Source organism: Oncorhynchus masou, chromosome 31, assembly GCF_036934945.1.
Source record: "Oncorhynchus masou masou isolate Uvic2021 chromosome 31, UVic_Omas_1.1, whole genome shotgun sequence".
Lineage (NCBI taxonomy): Eukaryota > Metazoa > Chordata > Actinopteri > Salmoniformes > Salmonidae > Oncorhynchus > Oncorhynchus masou.
Window position 1 is genome coordinate 85,420,252 of NC_088242.1, and position 18,893 is coordinate 85,439,144.

Sequence of the window (18,893 nt, forward strand, 5' to 3'; positions counted from 1 at the left end):
TGCATCATGTGGGCGATTTCATGGATGGTGAGCAGGGTGTTCCTACCATGTGTCGCTGCCAGGAACGAAGTGGACAGCAGCACCAGTCATAGCAACAGTGAGGAGGCTAGGGATGTGGAGATGGTGGTCTTCCGTATTACAGAAGACCAGGCAGAGAACAGCGAGAGAACATCTCATTCCCAACACCAACATTCCCAATACTTCACTTCAAGAGGAATTTGACTCGCTTCAGTCAACATTAAAGTAGCCAATAATAAAATTCTGTCGACTAACAGAAACAGCAGAAATTATTTTCCAAATAGCTTTTATTGTTACTTCAGTATCATTTACAAACTTTTGGATGGATAAAATAAATGTCTATTTGGGACCCAAGTTGCATTCAGTGGTTTTTATAAGAACACATCAATTGGTAGAATATCCATTCATTTGCAATTATAACTTTTAAGTCAAAGTACTTCACAAAACATTAAATATAGGCACTGGAATAGCTTAAAAGGACACACATTTAGAAGTAGAACATTGTTCAAAGACCTCCTCCACAACTAAAGGGAGGAACGGCTCTTGCATTTCAGATAATAAGCATGAATCCACATAAAAAGGTCCTGTATATGAGGAGCAAAATACAACTTAAGCCTTTACAGACTTAGAGGTTAGTGGCATTCTGTGAAGCTCTGCTGAACTTCAGACCACAGGAATGGGCTATTTCTGGGTTCTAAGCTTTCTCTTTAAGTTATAAGGGACAGTGCTCTCCTCCTTACTGAGTTTCCAAGATGTCCGTGGGTATGACACTATCAGATTTGCCACTGGAGCTCTGTGACACCTCCAGAGGCCAAGATGAAGGGGTGGTCTGATAATAGAGTGTGTCCTCTGACCCAAAGAGCAGCTGTCTGAGGCTCAAGTCGTACAGACAGTACAGATTGAAAGCCACCATGGCAAGGAGTGGGAAAACAGTGAGCCCCGATCCAAAGCCTCTCCAGGGGCTACATATGTGGAAGCAGAGCCAGTAGATAAGCCTATAGGAATAAAATTAGGATAAACTTAAAACATGTTCAGCTTTATAATAATTAATAATTAGGTGCTTACATTTGTCCTATTTCACACATGTACAAGTGCATGTGTGAATTGGATATTTGATTTTTGCATATCCCACTCCCCCGACACCCTTGGAGAATGGGGTCAGAGCCAGGGATCAGCCATTATTCATGGGCACCCTGAAGCAATAAGGGTTACGTGCCTTGCTAAAGGGCAGACAGATTTTTCACCTAGTCGGCTTGGGGATTTGAACCAATAAACTTTCAGTTACTAGCCCAATGCTCAGTTACTCAGTTACTAGCCCAATGTCCATTCTAGAGACGTCACTCTTTTCACTCACTGAGCAATCAATGACTTTGAAACCACTCACCTCCCACCAACGAAAACGCCAGTCAAAATGGGCACCACCCGCAGCTGGTCTTGAGGCAGGAATGTAGCCAGAACCAACAGATTGAGAACGTAGAGAAACAACTGCTCCATAGACGCAGAGACAAACAGCTGCTGAATGGCCGATCTTCTGTGGAGAGCCTCAGCTGGATTTAAAGACCCAGTGCAGAACTGGCACATAGCACCAATCAGCATAGCTATAGGGGGAGTAATAGATATTTTAGTATTCACATTTGGAAACACAACACAAAACACCTAATGGTCTGTTTGACTTTGTCTGGCATTATGAGTCTTCAGCATCCTAGTGTTTTGAACTGATTGCTTTTGAACTGATGCTTAGTCCGGTCTTTGATAATACCCTCCGTTTCTGCTTGAACATTCGACTAATAACACTTGAAAGCCAAATATGTGAAAGGATTTGTTTTTAGCCATGTTGCTTTCTACAGTCAAGTCCTTTCAGTAGAAAGAAAATGAGATGAGGAAAGTAATGAGAAACTATTGGGACACTGCCCAGGAGACTGGAGAACTAGTTACCCTCATCTTTTCTATTCTAGTTTCCATGTTAAGCTATTTATAAGAAAGGGGAGGAAATTGCCAGTGCTTCAGTAAGACTTGCATTGCCTTGAGGTTGAATGTGTTGACAAAGACTAAGCCTTAGACAAATTATGAGACGTGGACTACTAGAAAACCTAAAATAACGTAATACTGCATTCAAGAGCTTTTTGGGAGATTGATTGCTCCAACTAAATAAGTAGGTTTGTAGAGCTCAGTATAAAAAGGCACCCCACTGAGCAAAAACTGGTTGAATCAACATTGTTACCATGTCATTTCAACAAAAAAGAAAATGTGATGACTTTGAATCAATTTGGGAAAATTATTGGATTTGCAAAAAGTCATCAACGTAAGGGGATTACATCTTTTCACCCAAGTTTTTACCGAAATCCAATTACGTATTTTTTTTTGATTTCACGTTTGTTGACAACAACCAAATTTAAATCTAAACTAGATGTTGAACTAATGTCTGTGCCCAGTGTGATAGTTGTGTTGTTTGAGTCGCATATGAAAACAATTATTCAGACATACCCAACAAGATGGGGACTGCAGCTACGGCACAGCAGCAAAGTGTGAAAGTGAGGCGGCTGACCATGTCAGGGCAGTCTGGGGAATCTATGGGAACATAGAAATAAAGTGCATAGAGAAGCCCTGCAGTAATCAGAAGGGAGGCCAGGACTGAGCACACAGCAGGAACACGGCCACTTTGGCAACATCTACAGCAGCAGCACCACAGTCTCTTGTCTGCCACCTCTGGGACAGCCTCACAAGTCTCTTGATCTTGGGAACTCCACATAGTCAACTCTATGCTCTCTGGTGGCAAGCCGAGCAACGGTTGGCCTTCATCAATGGTGGACTCCAGATTGTTGGATTCTGGACTCCATCTCTGTGTGTCTGTGCCATTGGGAATGTCTCTGCGAGAGGCTAGATTTGGAGTGCTGATGCAGTTTTCCACTGGGTCTTCCAAATTCTGCACAAGAGCAATCGGACTTGAAATAGTTCCATCCTGAACTCCCTCTTGCGGTCTTCGCTCTGCTTTGAAGCCCTCGCTGGGTTGCTGGTGGCAGGAATCAAGCTCTGTACAAAACAAAGCATAATCAACATCTTTCTGCCACCATATGTTCAATGTTGTGAATAATGAATGTCACCCAATCTGCATGTTTAATTAGTGGCACTCAAAAAATGTGTTTGTTCGATTATCACTTACGGACAAGTTGATCAGCTGGCAGGGCTTCCAGGGAGTGGTGAGAGCCCATGACTGAGTGAGAAGAGGAGTGGAGCTCCTCCACTGAAGATTCAGGACTGTCAGACACTGGTGCTAAAGAGATCTGGGTGTCCAGGTCGAGGAATGGAGAGAATGACAGCCTGGCAGGGTCAATATCCTGCAGTTGATTGATGATGTCACTGATGGACTCCTTCACACTGTCAATCTCTTTGCCATCTTCTGGGTTGGTGGCTTGACGCCCCGTCATAGTCGCACAGCCGACAGAAATAACTGCAGATAGACAATTTCACATTTACTATGTGAACCCTACAATAACATGACAATATCGGTCATATTGATATTGTTTGCATCTCCGCACGCGAGGTTCAAAGGGTCCACCCCATTCGCGCCAGGCTGTATTATGAACATCTGGGGATTGAATTTGGAATCGGCCCTTGTGGCAGCGCCAATCGTGGAGGGCGGCTCGTCGTCTGATTTTAGGACTGACACGCAACTAAACCAAACACGTCACGACTGGGGTTCATTCTCCAAACAAAAGACGGATTTACTATCATAACATTTTGAGCAGCTTTTGGAAAGTGAGGCATCGAATTGAAATGACCAATTGACAAACGGAACGCGCACACAAGAGAAAATGTGTATTTGCTGTTCTGTTGCAGATTAATTGTTGCCAGTTGCATTCATTGATTAGGATATTACTATTTTTCTTTGAATAGGATACTTGATGATTGAAGTGGTCGTTTATTGATCATAAATAATACATACATCTAATATTCCCATATCAAATTACTAATAATAACAAGAGGAGCAATATAAACGATAGCCTCATCTTTTAGGTCTGATGAAGCCACTAGCTTAGTTTATACAGTCATATGGACATACAGTCAAAATCCATACAGATAAAGTAGCCTACACACTTCTTTTCGATTCAAAGATGCTTAATATACTTACTTTTTCTAGGGAGGCAGAATTACTGTTGTTTCAATTTCTTCGTTATTTTTTCCTTCCCCCAACTTTTGTCTTCTAGAATCTGGTATACAGTCTCAACTTCTGAATCAAATTTCAAGACGGACAAAATACTACGTTTAAGCCCCCGCCCACACACTTTCTGGGTACCATGTCACACAGACCATATGGAGCAAATAAATCCAAAGCGGATACACCGGGGGGTTTGGGGCTCTGCTGTTTGGTCCAGATATTTAGAAAATAAAACATTACTTAAACAGGAAGTCACCTGGAGTTGATCATCAAATAAATCAGCCTCCCGTAAAGTGCTATGGTACACACAGAAAATTAAAAACAAATCACATGCAAAGTTATTTCAACTCAGATTTGCAAACTCTAGACGGGTTTCCAAAAGCAGTATGAAATTAACCCACTCAGACCTTAGTGTCGACTGAAAGGTGACCAGGTGCCAACCCCTGAGACTGATTTGTGAAGCATGTTGAAACTTTAGAAAGGTAAGAGAATAGGCAGACAATAGCAGTCTTTGTGTTCCTGCCACATGTGGGGGAAACTGGCATTAGAGTAGGATTCCACTATAGCTTTGGTGGAAAGGTCTGTTTAATGGGAGGGGTAAGTTTAGTTTCTGAATATTCATTCTTGGGGTAAAAATGTATTGTCAAAATTCCACATACAAAAACAAAACAAATAGGCTAACCATGGAAGTCATAGGACACATGACATTTCTATAGTGTGCTAAAGGCACTGTAAAGGTAGCCAGAATAGATTGACCCTATGCTTGCTTACAGCTGCACTGGGATCGGACAGGATTCCTATTTAGATAAAGACACCGTGGAGCCGGAGTGAGATATTCCCAGGGATGAGAAATACATTGTACTCCAAATTGTCCCATTATCCCAACTGTTAGATCGAGATTGAATGACCACTAGTTTTTCCAGAAAATGCCCCTTTCCATCTTCATGCTAAGTAGCAGAAGCTAAAGCAGCCATTTTGGAATGGCAGTGTCAGCTAATCAGCTTCTTTGTTCAACGCTATGTGCCATTCCACAATGACTGCGGTGGGTACCAATAGCTAGAATGAGGACAAATAGCAGTTTACTTAAACTAGCAGCCGTTCAATGATTCTCGGTGTAACAGTTTGGATAATGGGACAATTCGGAGAACAACGCATTTCTCCCTCCTGGATTGAGTTGTTTTCCGAGCCATATCTTGCACCAGCTCCATAGTGTCTTAATCTAAACAGGAAGCCTGTCCGACCCCAGTGCAGATGTAAGCAGTAGTGTCAGAATCTAGTTTGACAAGCGTAAAGGGAGATTTGCATTTTTGTGCATGAGGTCAACCAGACAAATAAGACTAAATTCATCAGAGACTTCTCAAATGATTCTGAAAAAGACCAGCATGGTTTAAATTTTATTATTTACAGATAAACTTGTTCTGGCTTTTGTTGAGGTGAAAAATCCAATCATGTCACAAAAATAATCAAAGAATATTTACATAACAGCTTCTAAAAATATATTTTCTGTCAATAAATTAGGATGATTAAGTATGAAGAACATATTAAGTTGCATCATTATATTCAAATAATTCATTTTTAAACTATTAACAATTTATTGCTGGGCTGAGTGAGAAATGTTTGGGAATCTCTGTATTTTAAATTGACACACTATCAGAAATCCATTGGTCATTCAGGGATTATACAGAAGGACTAGAATAGTAGATATAGTTCATGTTTGCAATTAAAACATTTATGGAAGGATGATCAGAAGCCTTTTCTCAATCCTCAGAGAGCAGTCTGTGAAAGTGGTCTGTCCTCCTCTTCAGTACCTCACGGCAATCATCCTACAGAAGATTGGTGCCTTCAAGTTAGTAAAAACATCCACTATTTATTTTGTAGAACACTGTTGCTGTTTCTTGTGGAATGCAAGTAGTGGCACAGTCTTTCTGAATTACATTTCCAAACATACGATAACAGCTTTAACTTGTGGTATTTGTAGAATACTAGCCAAGTGTTTAAGACTGACTCAAGGTTAGTTTTTCTGCTTTTTCCACACCCCAGGGGCATACCCACTTCCCAAATGAGAGCTCTGTTGCATGTGTGATGTTGGTTTTGTCAAAAGAGATTTAATCCTAGAAGACACCCAACTAGGTCATGAATTATGGAAATTGGAACAACAAAAAGAAACACTACAATTTAATGAAAATAATACTTTGTATGCCACCGGAGGTGGGATAGCAAAACACTGTCAACGTACTGTTCCGGACACTCTCTCAAGATACGGGATGAGCTTCTGAAGTTCTTTGTCCTCCTTATCCCCAGACCAGCTCTTGATGGGAAGCATATTCATCAGCTGCAGAAATAAAGCAGGAAATTTAATAAAACTCCACTCTGCTTCCAAAGAAGAAAAAAAATGCATTGTATAATTAAGTGAACAACATCACAGTAAACACACATGGTAGGGGTATGTGTGTGGAGCATTGTCCAAAACCACCGTTTTAGCAAGGTCCCTCTCAAGTACGCCCAAATCCTTGACATAGTGCCCAAGAACACAGGTACAGTCCTGTTGATACAAACGGTGTCTACAAAAGAAGATATCAGTTATGTACATGATATATACAGTGTCTACAAAAGGAGATATCAGTTATACACATTTAAAGTACAACCTAATATCAACTGAAATCTATTCCTCAAATTATTCAAAGTAGATGAGATTGTCAGCCTGTCTCTGGTAAACAGAACTCTGCAGCTGCAATATCAATACAGCAAAACAAGCATTGCAAAAGGACAGCAACCAAAGTAAAACAATTTTTTACTTCTCATACCGAAACAGCCTTCTTTTCGGGTCCAAGATGTCCAGTATTTTCGCTGCATATTCTTTCTTTGCAGATGTATAAACAAACATCTGCGAAAAACACATTTGAGTCATTCAATTAACTGGCTTCTTAACAATAAACATACATGGGGGAAAGTTAAACATGTAGCAAAAATAGAAACACATGGCTACTGCACACATAATAACAACAAATACAAAACATACCTCAAAATGTTTTGTCATTGCTTCCAGAAATTCTTTCACATGTGGTCGTAGAATCATGTAGACCTATTGAGGTAAGAGAATTAAAATATTACAATATTTTATGCTACCATCATTAGACAGACATTCATCCTATTAAAAAAATAAACACTGGTCATTCAAGCAAAGGATAAAAGCCCTTATAAGGCCTCAGGAAGGCAGTGATAAGTCTGAAATGAACAGATTGATTCACTAACTTTGTACTGATTGTCCTGAAAGCACGTGCGAAAGGTGTACTCTGCATCCTCAATCCGGTTCAGAGAGCTGTAAATGAGCGTTTCATCCTAGAACACAAAAAATATCCAAGCAATTGGTACCCCAGTGTTTAATTTTGATGGAATGATAATATAACTTGGTAATCATCATGGAAATACAACCTACTGATACATTAATATACTAAGTAAATATTAGACTGTAAACCAGACCCGCCTAAAAATATATATTATACTTTGCATGGGAATTACATAAGTAAATGCTTTGATTAGTCACTAATCTCAAAGGTAAACCCAACACTCACCAGATCTAAAACTAGAGTGGCTTGGGGCGTACTCCTCGTCTTAGGTGGGATGTCTCGTATGCATGGTTTGGATTGCTGGGATTTGGATGGAATGTTCTTGATGAAGGTAAAGCTAAATACAACAGTGCAATGCATTAATTACTTTCAGGAAAAGGGAGTCCTTGAGAACCACAGACATTAGGACAGCAAGTATGGGCAGTGTATTATTTCAGCAGAAGTGCATCACAAGCCAGGAACAATTATGTGGGCCAGGCTGGCCAGCTTCTTTAGATGCCCAGCTGTTGATTATCTTATCAGAGTTATTTGACACCAATGGACGGTTTGCTGGTAACTCTTTGATCCTGCATTATGACATAGCTCCAAGATGATCCTGAGGTGATCTCATTCATCAAGTATTTCATAATATGTTATGGCATGCAACCTTATAATCATTCCACAGAACCAAGAACAAAAAAACGGAAGAACCCACGGGCTGAAAACGTCATCATTGTCCTCATCTCCAGCGAGAAGGCTGATGGAACCATAGCCAAACACACACTGCTCTGGGCTCATCACATCACCACTGCTGGGGGTTCTCGCATCTGAATAGATTTTAAAAAAACGTTTAAAAAAAACAGCCTTGATTCAAATGAATAAGACTCATTCACCCTGGACCAATTCAGGCATTACTGTGCTGACCTCATCTACTCTTGCCTCAATAATCACAAGCAAGTCCTTGCTAGCCTATACAGTAGTTTGTTTATTAGAAACCGAAAGTGACAGTTTCTCTGTAAACAAATAGGCCTACCCAATGGACTCAGGAAAGTGCCAAACCATGATGGCCTATTCTACAAGACAGAAGAATGTCTGTTCGGTTCTACACAATATAGTTCTATCTGAACACAAACACTGCACACCCATGAATTAGCCCCTGGCATTCCAGGCAGACTACTCTACTTGTAAAATACATACAAAAGCCAAAACACACACACACACTCGGGATCGCTTACTAAATAGTGTGCAAGTACGCAATTTCGAACGCCCATCCAATCCACCTTTGAAGTACTTACTTTCCTTGGTAGGTGTGAGGAACCGGACCATGGGGGAGTAGATATTTCGCATAGTGGAATTGAGGGGAGAGGAGGGGTTTAGCTCCGACAGCACCCGGTGATGGCGCACATTAATGGGGGTCTTGAAGCCCAGATCTAGAAATGAATACAGAATGGTTGTCAGTATTTAGTTGACATCTTGAAATAAACAATAGAGCAATTGCATTCACCAAAATAAATGGGTACCTTCTCCATCTTCATAGGCAGGGGCTGCCACCCTTTTCCTCCCACGCCCTTGTACAAGAGGGCGCTTTGTAGCGGTGGGGATATCATCATCAGGGTAGAGTGACTGGTTGTCTGGCTGTTGTACATCATCCTACACACAGAAAATATAATTGTGACAGTCTGAAAAAGTAGCTAAAAGCTCACATAAAAAGGATCAGAATTACCCCCACCAACTGTATGTCAGTAAAGTATTGGGCACTAGTATAAAAACTTGCAAGTTGTCTCACATACAGGCTGACCCAAACCTTGATGAAAAAGGCTTTATCCAAAGCGATTCACAGTCATGCATACATAGTATGTATAGGGGGTCATGGGAAACGAACCCACTATCCTGGAGTTCCAAGCACCATAATCTACCAACTGACCTACTAATGACCACATTATTATGAGTCTTTGTCCTATGGAGGATTAATTTCAATCAATCAGTGTGTATACTGACATTTAACAACATCTAGCTACAGTGATAGTAAAAACAGAGCGCATGGGCGACATAGATACAAGTTCAAGTCCTTCCCCCTCGACCTACTTGTGATGGGTAATCTGTATCCTCTCTGCCAGACACTACATCCGTGGAGCTATTTCAAGCGAAATGTAAGACATGACTACCTGCCTGTATCAACATGATTTGATGATAAAGCCAGTGTGATGCTTTGTCAAATTAAACAAAAACATGAGTCACCATTTTATATTACAGACAGGTTATGTTCAATTATAATAAATGAGATAAAATATTGCATATATAGTTTTGGGTAAGAACGAAAAATACATTCAGGGTGGCCAACTGGTCAGTTGAACTGTGAACAAGAACCCATTGTATAACATTGTCCGTTGTAGTTAGCCAATTTTGCCAGCAAGTGAGGATACTCTTTTCACGCCACTTCGTTACATCTACAACCGGAATGAACGTTTTCGTAGTAGGTTAGGAGAATTTATGCAGTAGGTTGAGAATGAACATATTCAGGTTATGATAATTAACGCGTCAGGTTAGGAAAAAGGTTAGGGTTAGCGAAAATGTTTACGGTTATCAAATTGGCTAGCTAGTTAGCAAGCTATTGTGAGTTCGGCTAGCAAATTTGTTTTAAGCCAACGATAATGCGTATGACGCATTCAAAGTTCAGCTTATTCCAAGATATTTGGTCAAAACAAGCTCATCGATTTACCTTTTCCGGAGTTACGCTCGGAGCCGCTCTCTTCGAGGACCGCCGACCGTTAAACTGTGCTGATGAAGGGTCAGCAATACTTCGAGACCGAAGTCTCATCTTCACAAAATGAAATGTTGTACACAAACAATAATCGTTATACCGCCCGTGAAAAAATAATCCTTGTACCTACTAAAAAAAAGTCGAGAACAGATCAGTTCCTGTTTGTGGTTGCTTTTCGTCCTTTATTCCATTCGTTCTCGTGCTGTTTTGTTTCTGTTCATTTAAATCTACCGGGAAGGTCTACTGCTGTAATCAAGGGGCGGTGCTTTTGAAGAAAGAAAAAAAACAGTCAACGTGATACCCAAGTCACGTTGCAGATGGTAGCCTTGTGGTGGCAGACCATTTCTAGAAAGGGTAATAGTCATATTCTATTCATATTCCATTTGTATGGCTTTTTGTTTACAGTTAACTCCCGATTTTTGTGGATGAATAGATAGATGGTGTATGACAAAGTGTAAACTTTCGAGGTGGATTTTTGCGAACCATTAGTATACCTAAAATGTTTTGTAAAAATGGAGTAAGAATGTACATAATGTACATCAGTAATAAGACGAGGTTCAATACAAAATACAATAAAACACACCCATTTTATTTAAGATTGTATAATTGTGTTTTTTCCCCCATTTAAAATCCATGCAGATAGGCCTTCATCAGATAAATTGTCTTAAACTTTTCCAATGTAAAGGCTGATGGATAACAATTTACAAATGTGTTTAAAGATATTTCCAAGTTTAACCATGCCATTCAGTTGATACCAACATTCATCTCTTTGTGCTGAAGTATTTATCAATGCAATTGTGGTGTAAAACATCAGCTGACATTCTAGGAAAATGTTATATTTATTTAAATCCAAAATGAATGTATTCACACAAACACATTGATTAAATAGCCAAGAACCATTCTTCACCCCTCAGAAAAAAGCATTAAAAAGAGATCACACGTTCTAAAAAGCGTGTTGTTGATCTGTTGTTTGGGCACTCCACCTAAAAACTGGTCACTGAAGAGGCACAAAATGCCACCCCTCAACTTCACTTGTTTCCTTGTATTTTGGGAAACATCCCATTCAGTGGAAAAAAGGTTCATCATAGAAAATAATGAGAAAAATATCACACATGCACAAAAAGGACTGAAAAATACTTTTGTTCCTGTATCTATAAGAAGTAGTTGTAGGCTGCAGCAATAGTGTTTCAATATAGCAGTTTGCTGCCTCGGTGTAACACCGACCAAAATGCAAAAGTACATGAAAAATAATCTGTAACACCAATGAAGAGAAAGAGAAATCCAAAGCGCAACACCATGTGCACACACTAACCTGTAACTTCAGCCCTAGCAGGGATACATTCATAAAAACTGGAGGTAGAAGTATATTCCTGAGAAGTAGAAGAAAAAATCTTCATTTATATTCTACATTTCCAAGTACTACACATGACAACAAAATAGTTAACAAAACCAAGGCCAGTGTGCCAACCTAGCAGTTCCCCAAATCACCCAGTACAGGAGTCGTCACAATAACTATTGTTATTAATATCATGATAATAAATGTCATCAGCTGTAAATGTAATGTCTGTGCTAGGTTACTATATCATATTTTTTTTAAAGAAAACTTCAATGTAAAAACAAAGTAATATAATCTAGAGCCATCCAAAGAATTTTCAGAAGTGTATAATTACTTTTCAGAAGTGCTATAATTACAAGATTTCTTATGCTGTGACAATTCTTCTATGAATTAACCTGTAAATAGAACTATATATTTTAATTCAGGATAACATTGTATTTTATTTCATCTTCACACATGTTTTGGTTGTCCCAGCCATGTACAATCTGCCAAACAGATAGCTAAAGCAAGTGGTATGTCTTATAATGTCTTAAGGCTGAACATTCATGGAAAGATTCTGATGAGAATCTCTCTAAAATCTAAAGGATATAGAATAGAAATCTATAAGCAAGCCTCTTCCATGTTAAGTAGGTCTCCTAACTTCTGTTGAGATCAAGAAATGATAGAATTCTCCTCAAAATCAAGTTGAAATCTAAACTATGGGCCTTGCAATCAAATATAAAACAGGAAAGGCAGAGATTAGGCCGACCACGGAAGCTATAAACACGCTATGCATCCCAAACTGTATCTGATTGTGTGCTGTAAGAAATAAATCCACTAGGGGGCAGAATCACCAAGGCATGAAGTCAGTATTGCTGACAGAGGCTTCCCTGGTCTCCATTGCATGTTGCCAAAACAAAGGGATTGTCATCAATTATGAAAAAGGCGTTAGACAAAAGGCATTAGACCAGGAGTGGGCAAACTTTTTGCCTCGAGGGCCACATTGGGATTTTGAAATTCAAAGGAGGGCCGCATTTTTGGGCGGACCAATTGTTTGTTAAAATCAATTTGTGGGGCCTTCCGAGTGGCGCAGCGGTCTAAGGCATTGCATCGCAGTGTTTGAGGCGTCACTACAGACCCAGGTTCGATCCCAGGCTGTGTCACAGCTGGCCGTGACATGAGGCGGCATATAATTGGCCACGTGTCGTCCGGGTTAGGAGAAGGTTTGGCAGGCCGGGATTTCCTTGTACCATCACGCTCTAGCGACTCCTGTGGCGGGCCGAGACATTGGTGCGGCTGGCTTCCGGGTTAAGCGGGCATTGTGTCAAGAAGCAGTGCGGCTTGGCTGGGTCGTGTTCTGGAGGACGCACGGCTCTCGACCTTCGCCTCTCCTAAGTCTGTAGGAGAGTTGCAGCCATGGGACAAGACTGTAACTACCAATTGGGAAGAAAAAAGGACGGGTCTTGCGTTAGACGATTGTCTGCAATAATCTATCCTTCCAACCATTTTGGATTATTTACTGTGTAAAGGGAAATGGTCTTACAAGATATTTGGTCAAATCATAGACTTGAGGTAGAGGCAGGCCCTACATTGAGGTCAAATGGATCTGCAGGAAAAAAGACCATGAGGTATACAATGTGTGTAACATCTCCTTAATGTTGCTACAATAAAGTCAAAATCAACCTTCCCTGAGGATTCTGAAAAGTACTGAGTGTGAATCTATGCGGTTTCTTGAAGATACAGAAACAGCCTTCCGTCAGATTCTCCTCTCCACCCTCCCAGGGCTGTGCTCCTCAAACTCTTGGGACTGCTTCTTACCTGGCAGGCTGCTCTTACCAGGTGACGTGAAGAGGATCTGTGTCAGCACCATATACTCTCACTACTGGCTTGACCCAGGGCTCTGTTCTAGGCCCTCTCCTCTTCTATCTCACTCAGCTCCGTCATATCCTCACATGGTCTCTCCCCTCATTGCTATGCAGATGACACTCAACTACTATTTCCTTCTCCCCTTCTGACACCTAAAAAAAGTATTCGGCCCCCTTGAACTTTGCGACCTTTTGCCACATTTCAGGCTTCAAACAAAGATATAAAACTGTATTTTTTTTTGTGAAGAATCAACAACAAGTGGGACACAATCATGAAGTGGAACGACATTTATTGGATATTTCAAACTTTTTTAACAAATCAAAAACTGAATAATTGGGCGTGCAAAATTATTCAGCCCCTTTACTTTCAGTGCAGCAAACTCTCTCCAGAAGTTCAGTGAGGATCTCTGAATGATCCAATGTTGACCTAAATGACTAATGATGATAAATACAATCCACCTGTGTGTAATCAAGTCTCCGTATAAATGCACCTGCACTGTGATAGTCTCAGAGGTCCGTTAAAAGTGCAGAGAGCATCATGAAGAACAAGGAACACACCAGGCAGGTACGAGATACTGTTGTGAAGAAGTTTAAAGCCGGATTTGGATACAAAAAGATTTCCCAAGCTTTAAACATCCCAAGGAGCACTGTGCAAGCGATAATATTGAAATGGAAGGAGTATCAGACCACTGCAAATCTACCAAGACCTGGCCGTCCCTCTAAACTTTCAGCTCATACAAGGAGAAGACTGATCAGATATGCAGCCAAGAGGCCCATGATCACTCTGGATGAACTGCAGAGATCTACAGCTGAGGTGGGAGACTCTGTCCATAGGACAACAATCAGTTCTATCAGTTGCACAAATCTGGCCTTTATGGAAGAGTGGCAAGAAAGCCATTTCTTAAAGATATCCATAAAAAGTGTTGTTTAAAGTTTGCCACAAGCCACCTGGGAGACACACCAAACATGTGGAAGAAGGTGCTCTGGTCAGATCAAACCAAAATTGAACTTTTTGGCAACAATGCAAAACGTTATGTTTGGCGTAAAAGCAACACAGCCCATAACCCTGAACACACCATCCCCACTGTCAAACATAGTTGTGGCAGCATCATGGTTTGGGCCTGCTTTTCTTCAGCAGGGACAGGGAAGATGGTTAAAATTGATGAGAAGATGGATGGAGCCAAACACAGGACCATTCTGGAAGAAAACCTGATGGAGTCTGCAAAAGACCTGAGACTGGGACGGAGATTTGTCTTCCAACAAGACAATGATCCAAAACATAAAGCAAAATCTACAATGGAATGGTTCAAAAATAAACATATCCAGGTGTTAGAATGGCCAAGTCAAAGTCTAGACCTGAATCCAATCGAGAATCTGTGGAAAGAACTGAAAACTGCTGTTCACAAATGCTCTCCATCCAACCTCACTGAGCTCGAGCTGTTTTGCAAGGAGGAATGGGAAAAAATTTCAGTCTCTCGATGTGCAAAACTGATAGAGACATACCCCAAGCGACTTACAGCTGTAATCGCAGCAAAAGGTGGCGCTACAAAGTATTAACTTAAGGGGGCTGAATAATTTTGCACGCCCAATTTTTCAGTTTTTGATTTGTTAAAAAAGTTTGAAATATCCAATAAATGTCGTTCCACTTCATGATTGTGTCCCACTTGTTGTTGATTCTTCACAAAAAAATAGTTTTATATCTTTATGTTTGAAGCCTGAAATGTTGCAAAAGGTCGCAAAGTTCAAGGGGGCCCAATACTTTCGCAAGGCACTGTAGGTGGCAACACACATCTCTGGCTGCTTGGCAGATATCTAAGCTTGGATTTCGGCCCACCACCACAAGCTCAACAAGATGGAGCTGCTCTTCCTCCTGGTGAAGGTCTGCCCGCCCCAAGACCTGTCCATCCCAGTTGACAACTCCATGGTGTCCCCCCCAGCTCCCAGAGTGCAAAGAACCTTGGCACGACACTGGTCAACATGCTGTCTTTCTCTGCAAACATCAAAGCAGTGACTCGCTCCTGCAGGGTCATGCTCTACAACAGAGTATGACCCTACCTCACACAGGAAGCGGCGCAGGTCTTAATCCAGGAACTTGCCCTCTCCCATCTGGAACGCTGCAACTCGCTGTTGGCTGGGCTCCCTGCATGTGCCATCAAACCCCTGCAACTTATCCAGAACGCTGCAGCCTGCCTGGTGTTCAACCTTTGCAAGTTCTCCAATGTCACTCCGCTCCTCAGCACACTCCATTGGCTTCCAGTCGCAGCTCACTACAAGATAATGGTATTTGCCTACAGAGCAGCAACAGGAACTACCCCTCTCTACCTTCAGGCTATGTTCAAACCATGCACCCCAACCTGAGCATGCCATTCTGCCACCTTTGGTCTCTTGGCCCTCCCACCCCTACAGAAGGGCAGCTCTTCTCTGTCCTGGCACCCCAATGGTGGAACAAGCTTCTCCCTGAAGCTAGGACAGCAGAGTCCCTGCCCATCTTCTGCAAACATCTGAAACACTTTACTTTTTTCCCCCTTGCTAGCTGTGACTTTGCTGATAGCTACTTTGTTTAGGAAAAATACTTACTGTGATATGTGGTTATCCCAGCTAGCTATCTTAAGATGAATGCAAATATCTCTGAGAGCTGCAAATCAATGGATATCTGATAAAAATATATATATATTTTTTAATGAGAAGATGCTCGGATGGGAATGCTTGCCTTGGGGACAAAGTGGTAAAAATATCAAATCGAAGATCCGTGCTGACCCAAAGTCAGGAATTGATTGGGTGATTCCACCCATCCTTTAAACCATAACACAGCTCTATGTTATCATTAGCCATTTATTGGGATAATAATTGGCTATTACTTTTATCATTCTCTGAGAGAGCTTTTCCCCCCAGGGTCTAGCTGGAGAGGACAGACTCCTTCATGCGTTTCAGTGAAAATTGTTTAATAGAATAACCATTGTTCTGTTGCTACAGGAGCATGATTACTATGCAACTGTGTTATATACAAAAAAACTGTACTTCTGATAACTGAAATTAAGTAAAGCAAATGCCAGCAGATGAAACAGATATCAGTCAATCCCACAATATTCTCTGTAACATCTTCTATTGTCATTAAACTGGCCTCCTCTGACTCCTCAACAGATTGAAGATAATGGTATAGCTGTGAATATAAGAAGCACTTGGATATAAGCAGCACTATATAATGCAAGCATGTAGCTAAATTCATTAATGCTTTGTCGTTATGAAGATTTCACATATCAAGGTGTAGGCACTCTTGAGACATTATGATGAAAAGCTTTTAAATAGAGTCACTTTCAGCCCCAAACCTCAGTTTTAAAGGCTCACAATGGCAGAGCTAAGAATTCCTGCACATATCCCCTACTCTGTGTCGTCTCAGAGTGATCAACCTTTAAACTAAAAGCTTTACGTAGAGTGAAGATGATCCCACTTCTTATAAAAGGACAGAGTACCCTGGGTAATTGATGAGACAACCTGATAGAAAACTAAATTCTACATGAAAATTAAAAAAATATGGTTGAAATGTGTCATGAGAGAAACAAACACTCAAACCAGGAAATACATTTGTATAATGTGTGGCTATGACAGAAACATATAGCAGTTAAATACAATGTTATTGTTTCACAGCAATCTGGCAGACACCTGAGAAAAACCTGCACATATTCTAAAGCCCAATGAGCATTAAGAATGCCTGTTGACTTCTACTAGAAAAAAAATGCAAGACAAAACCTGTGTCTGAGCAATTAATAGAACATCTCAGCAAGGATTGATTTGTTTCTGACTGCATCATGCAAACGTAAAAGAGGAATTCTATAACATGAGGTCACAATGGTACTTTGTTATACCCTGAAGAAATAACATACTTTAAAGCTTTTCTACTTAAAATACAAGAAATGTCAAATGTTCTGCTTTATAGAATCCTAAATATATATTTTTTGCAACGAGTATATTGTTAGTGATGATGATGGTAATAATAATAATAATAACAATGAGGAGAATGATAATGTTACAAACAACTTATTTTTCCTCTTGAGAAGAAGCTTCATTGTCAGTCAGTAGCTGTGTTAAATGTTTAAACAGTGCATTACCCTTCCAATGTATTCTTTTTCTTTTGTTCTCAGATAATCTGTACATTTATGTAGAAATAAATTATTCATAGGCTGTGCAAATATCTATCATATACTGGCTCCTTGTTGGGTTATTCAAACTTATTTAGGCTAAAGAACAAAAGAGGGAAGAATATATGAGGGGACCTGAGAGTGTACTTCAAGTGGTCTGAGTTTCAGTTTGTCTTGTCATATATATGTTTTTTTTGGCATAGGCTAAGTAGAAAACGAGGTTTATTTTTGGCTTTAGTTAGCATCAAAGATAGGTGGATGAGGTAGAAGTGTAGGGGAGCCACTAGGATCCACTGTGCCCACCAGGGGCTTTGCTGTTACTTGATGATCCAGAGGAGCCTGACGAGGCTGATCCTGCTGCCTGAGCAAAAAGCACACCTGCACAGAAAGCAGAAACACCAGTGTGAGACTTCTGTCATTGCAAAAATAAAAGATAGCAAGTTGGTCTGAGTAAACTGACCTACATAAGTCAAATGTTGACAAACAATGTTGTGAATTCTAGAATGATAGTTGTAGTAACACATACAGTACCAGTCAAAAGTTTGGACACACCTACTCATTTAAGGGGTTTTCGTTATTTTTACTATTTTCTACATTGTAGAATAATAGTGAAGACTTCAAAACTAGGAAATAACTCATATGGAATCATATAGTAACCAAAAAAGTGTTAAACAAATCAAAATATATATTATATTTTACATTCTTCAAAGTAGCCACCCTTGATGACAGCTTTGCACACTCTTGGCATTCTCAAAACCAAGGAGTTCCTACATCTGCTGAGTATTTGTTGGCTGGTTTCCTTCACTCTGCAATCCAACTCATCCCAAAACATCTCATTTGGGTTGAGGTCGGGTGATTGTGGAGGCCAGGTCATCTGATGCAGCACCATCACTCTCCTTGGTCAAATAGCCCTTACATAGCCTGGAGGTGGTTTTTTTCGGTCATTGTCCTGTTGAAAAACAAATGATAGTCCCACTAAGTGCAGACCAGATGGGACGGCGTATCGTTGCAGAATGCTTTGGTAGCCATGCTGGTTAAGTGTGCCTTGAATTCTAAATAAATCACAGACAGTGTCACCAGCAAAGCACCCCCACACCATCACACCTCCTCCTTTGTGCTTCACGGTGGGACCCACACATGCAGAGATCAGCCATCCACCTACTCTGCATCTCACAAAGACACGGCGGTTGGAACCAAAAATCTCAAATATGGACTCATCAGACCAAAGGACAGATTTCCACCGGTCTAATGTCCATTGCTTGTGTTTTTTGGCCCAAGAAAGTCTCTTCTTCTTATTGGTGTACTAGTAGTTTCTT

The 18,893-nt window shown here is 40.6% G+C and overlaps 3 protein-coding genes across 4 annotated transcripts in view; all 3 read right to left on the minus strand.

Moving 5' to 3' along the window:
* Positions 1-293: 293 nt before the first annotated feature.
* On the minus strand, positions 294-5,453 carry LOC135524629 (transmembrane protein 79-like). The gene is made up of 5 exons (XM_064952341.1): positions 4,148-5,453; positions 3,179-3,466; positions 2,503-3,048; positions 1,403-1,616; positions 294-1,013 (listed from the first exon to the last, which is right to left on the minus strand). Exons 2-5 carry the CDS (start codon positions 3,441-3,443, stop codon positions 755-757), a joined length of 1,284 nt encoding a protein of 427 aa, XP_064808413.1. The 5' UTR covers positions 3,444-3,466; positions 4,148-5,453; the 3' UTR covers positions 294-754.
* Positions 5,454-5,549: 96 nt separating this feature from the next.
* ctdspl3 (CTD (carboxy-terminal domain, RNA polymerase II, polypeptide A) small phosphatase like 3) lies at positions 5,550-10,517 on the minus strand. 2 transcript variants are annotated; one of them, XM_064952343.1, is made up of 11 exons: positions 10,220-10,517; positions 9,021-9,150; positions 8,796-8,930; positions 8,216-8,327; positions 7,747-7,858; positions 7,427-7,513; positions 7,194-7,256; positions 6,979-7,058; positions 6,648-6,735; positions 6,411-6,506; positions 5,550-5,997 (listed from the first exon to the last, which is right to left on the minus strand). In XM_064952343.1, the coding sequence occupies exons 1-11, from the start codon at positions 10,316-10,318 to the stop codon at positions 5,932-5,934; spliced, it is 1,068 nt and encodes a 355-aa protein (XP_064808415.1). In that variant the 5' UTR covers positions 10,319-10,517; the 3' UTR covers positions 5,550-5,931. The 2 variants fall into 2 exon arrangements, with proteins under 2 accessions (XP_064808415.1, XP_064808414.1); XM_064952342.1 differs by having other exon boundaries at positions 6,609-6,735.
* A 5,845-nt stretch (positions 10,518-16,362) lies between these two features.
* The window catches only part of LOC135524631 (AT-rich interactive domain-containing protein 3A-like), a 62,533-nt gene continuing 60,002 nt past the window's right edge, over positions 16,363-18,893 (minus strand). Inside the window, exon 9 of the mRNA XM_064952344.1 lies at positions 16,363-17,955. Coding sequence (XP_064808416.1) covers positions 17,861-17,955 — 95 coding nt within the window. The 3' untranslated portion in view covers positions 16,363-17,860. The remainder of the gene's footprint in view (positions 17,956-18,893) is intronic.

Coding starts and splice junctions, on each gene's coding strand:
- ctdspl3 (XM_064952342.1), bottom strand. CDS start 10,318: ATGAGACTTCGGTCTCGAAGTATTGCTGACCCTTCATCAGCACAGTTT. Junction 7,859..8,215: donor AATGATGACGTTTTCAGCCC/GTGGGTTCTTCC, acceptor TGTTGTATTTAG/CTTTACCTTCATCAAGAACA. Junction 7,059..7,193: donor CAATGACAAAACATTTTGAG/GTATGTTTTGTA, acceptor TGTTTTTCGCAG/ATGTTTGTTTATACATCTGC.
- LOC135524629 (XM_064952341.1), bottom strand. CDS start 3,443: ATGACGGGGCGTCAAGCCACCAACCCAGAAGATGGCAAAGAGATTGAC. Junction 3,049..3,178: donor GCCAGCTGATCAACTTGTCC/GTAAGTGATAAT, acceptor TGTTTTGTACAG/AGCTTGATTCCTGCCACCAG. Junction 1,617..2,502: donor TGCAGTCCCCATCTTGTTGG/GTATGTCTGAAT, acceptor CTCCCCCTATAG/CTATGCTGATTGGTGCTATG.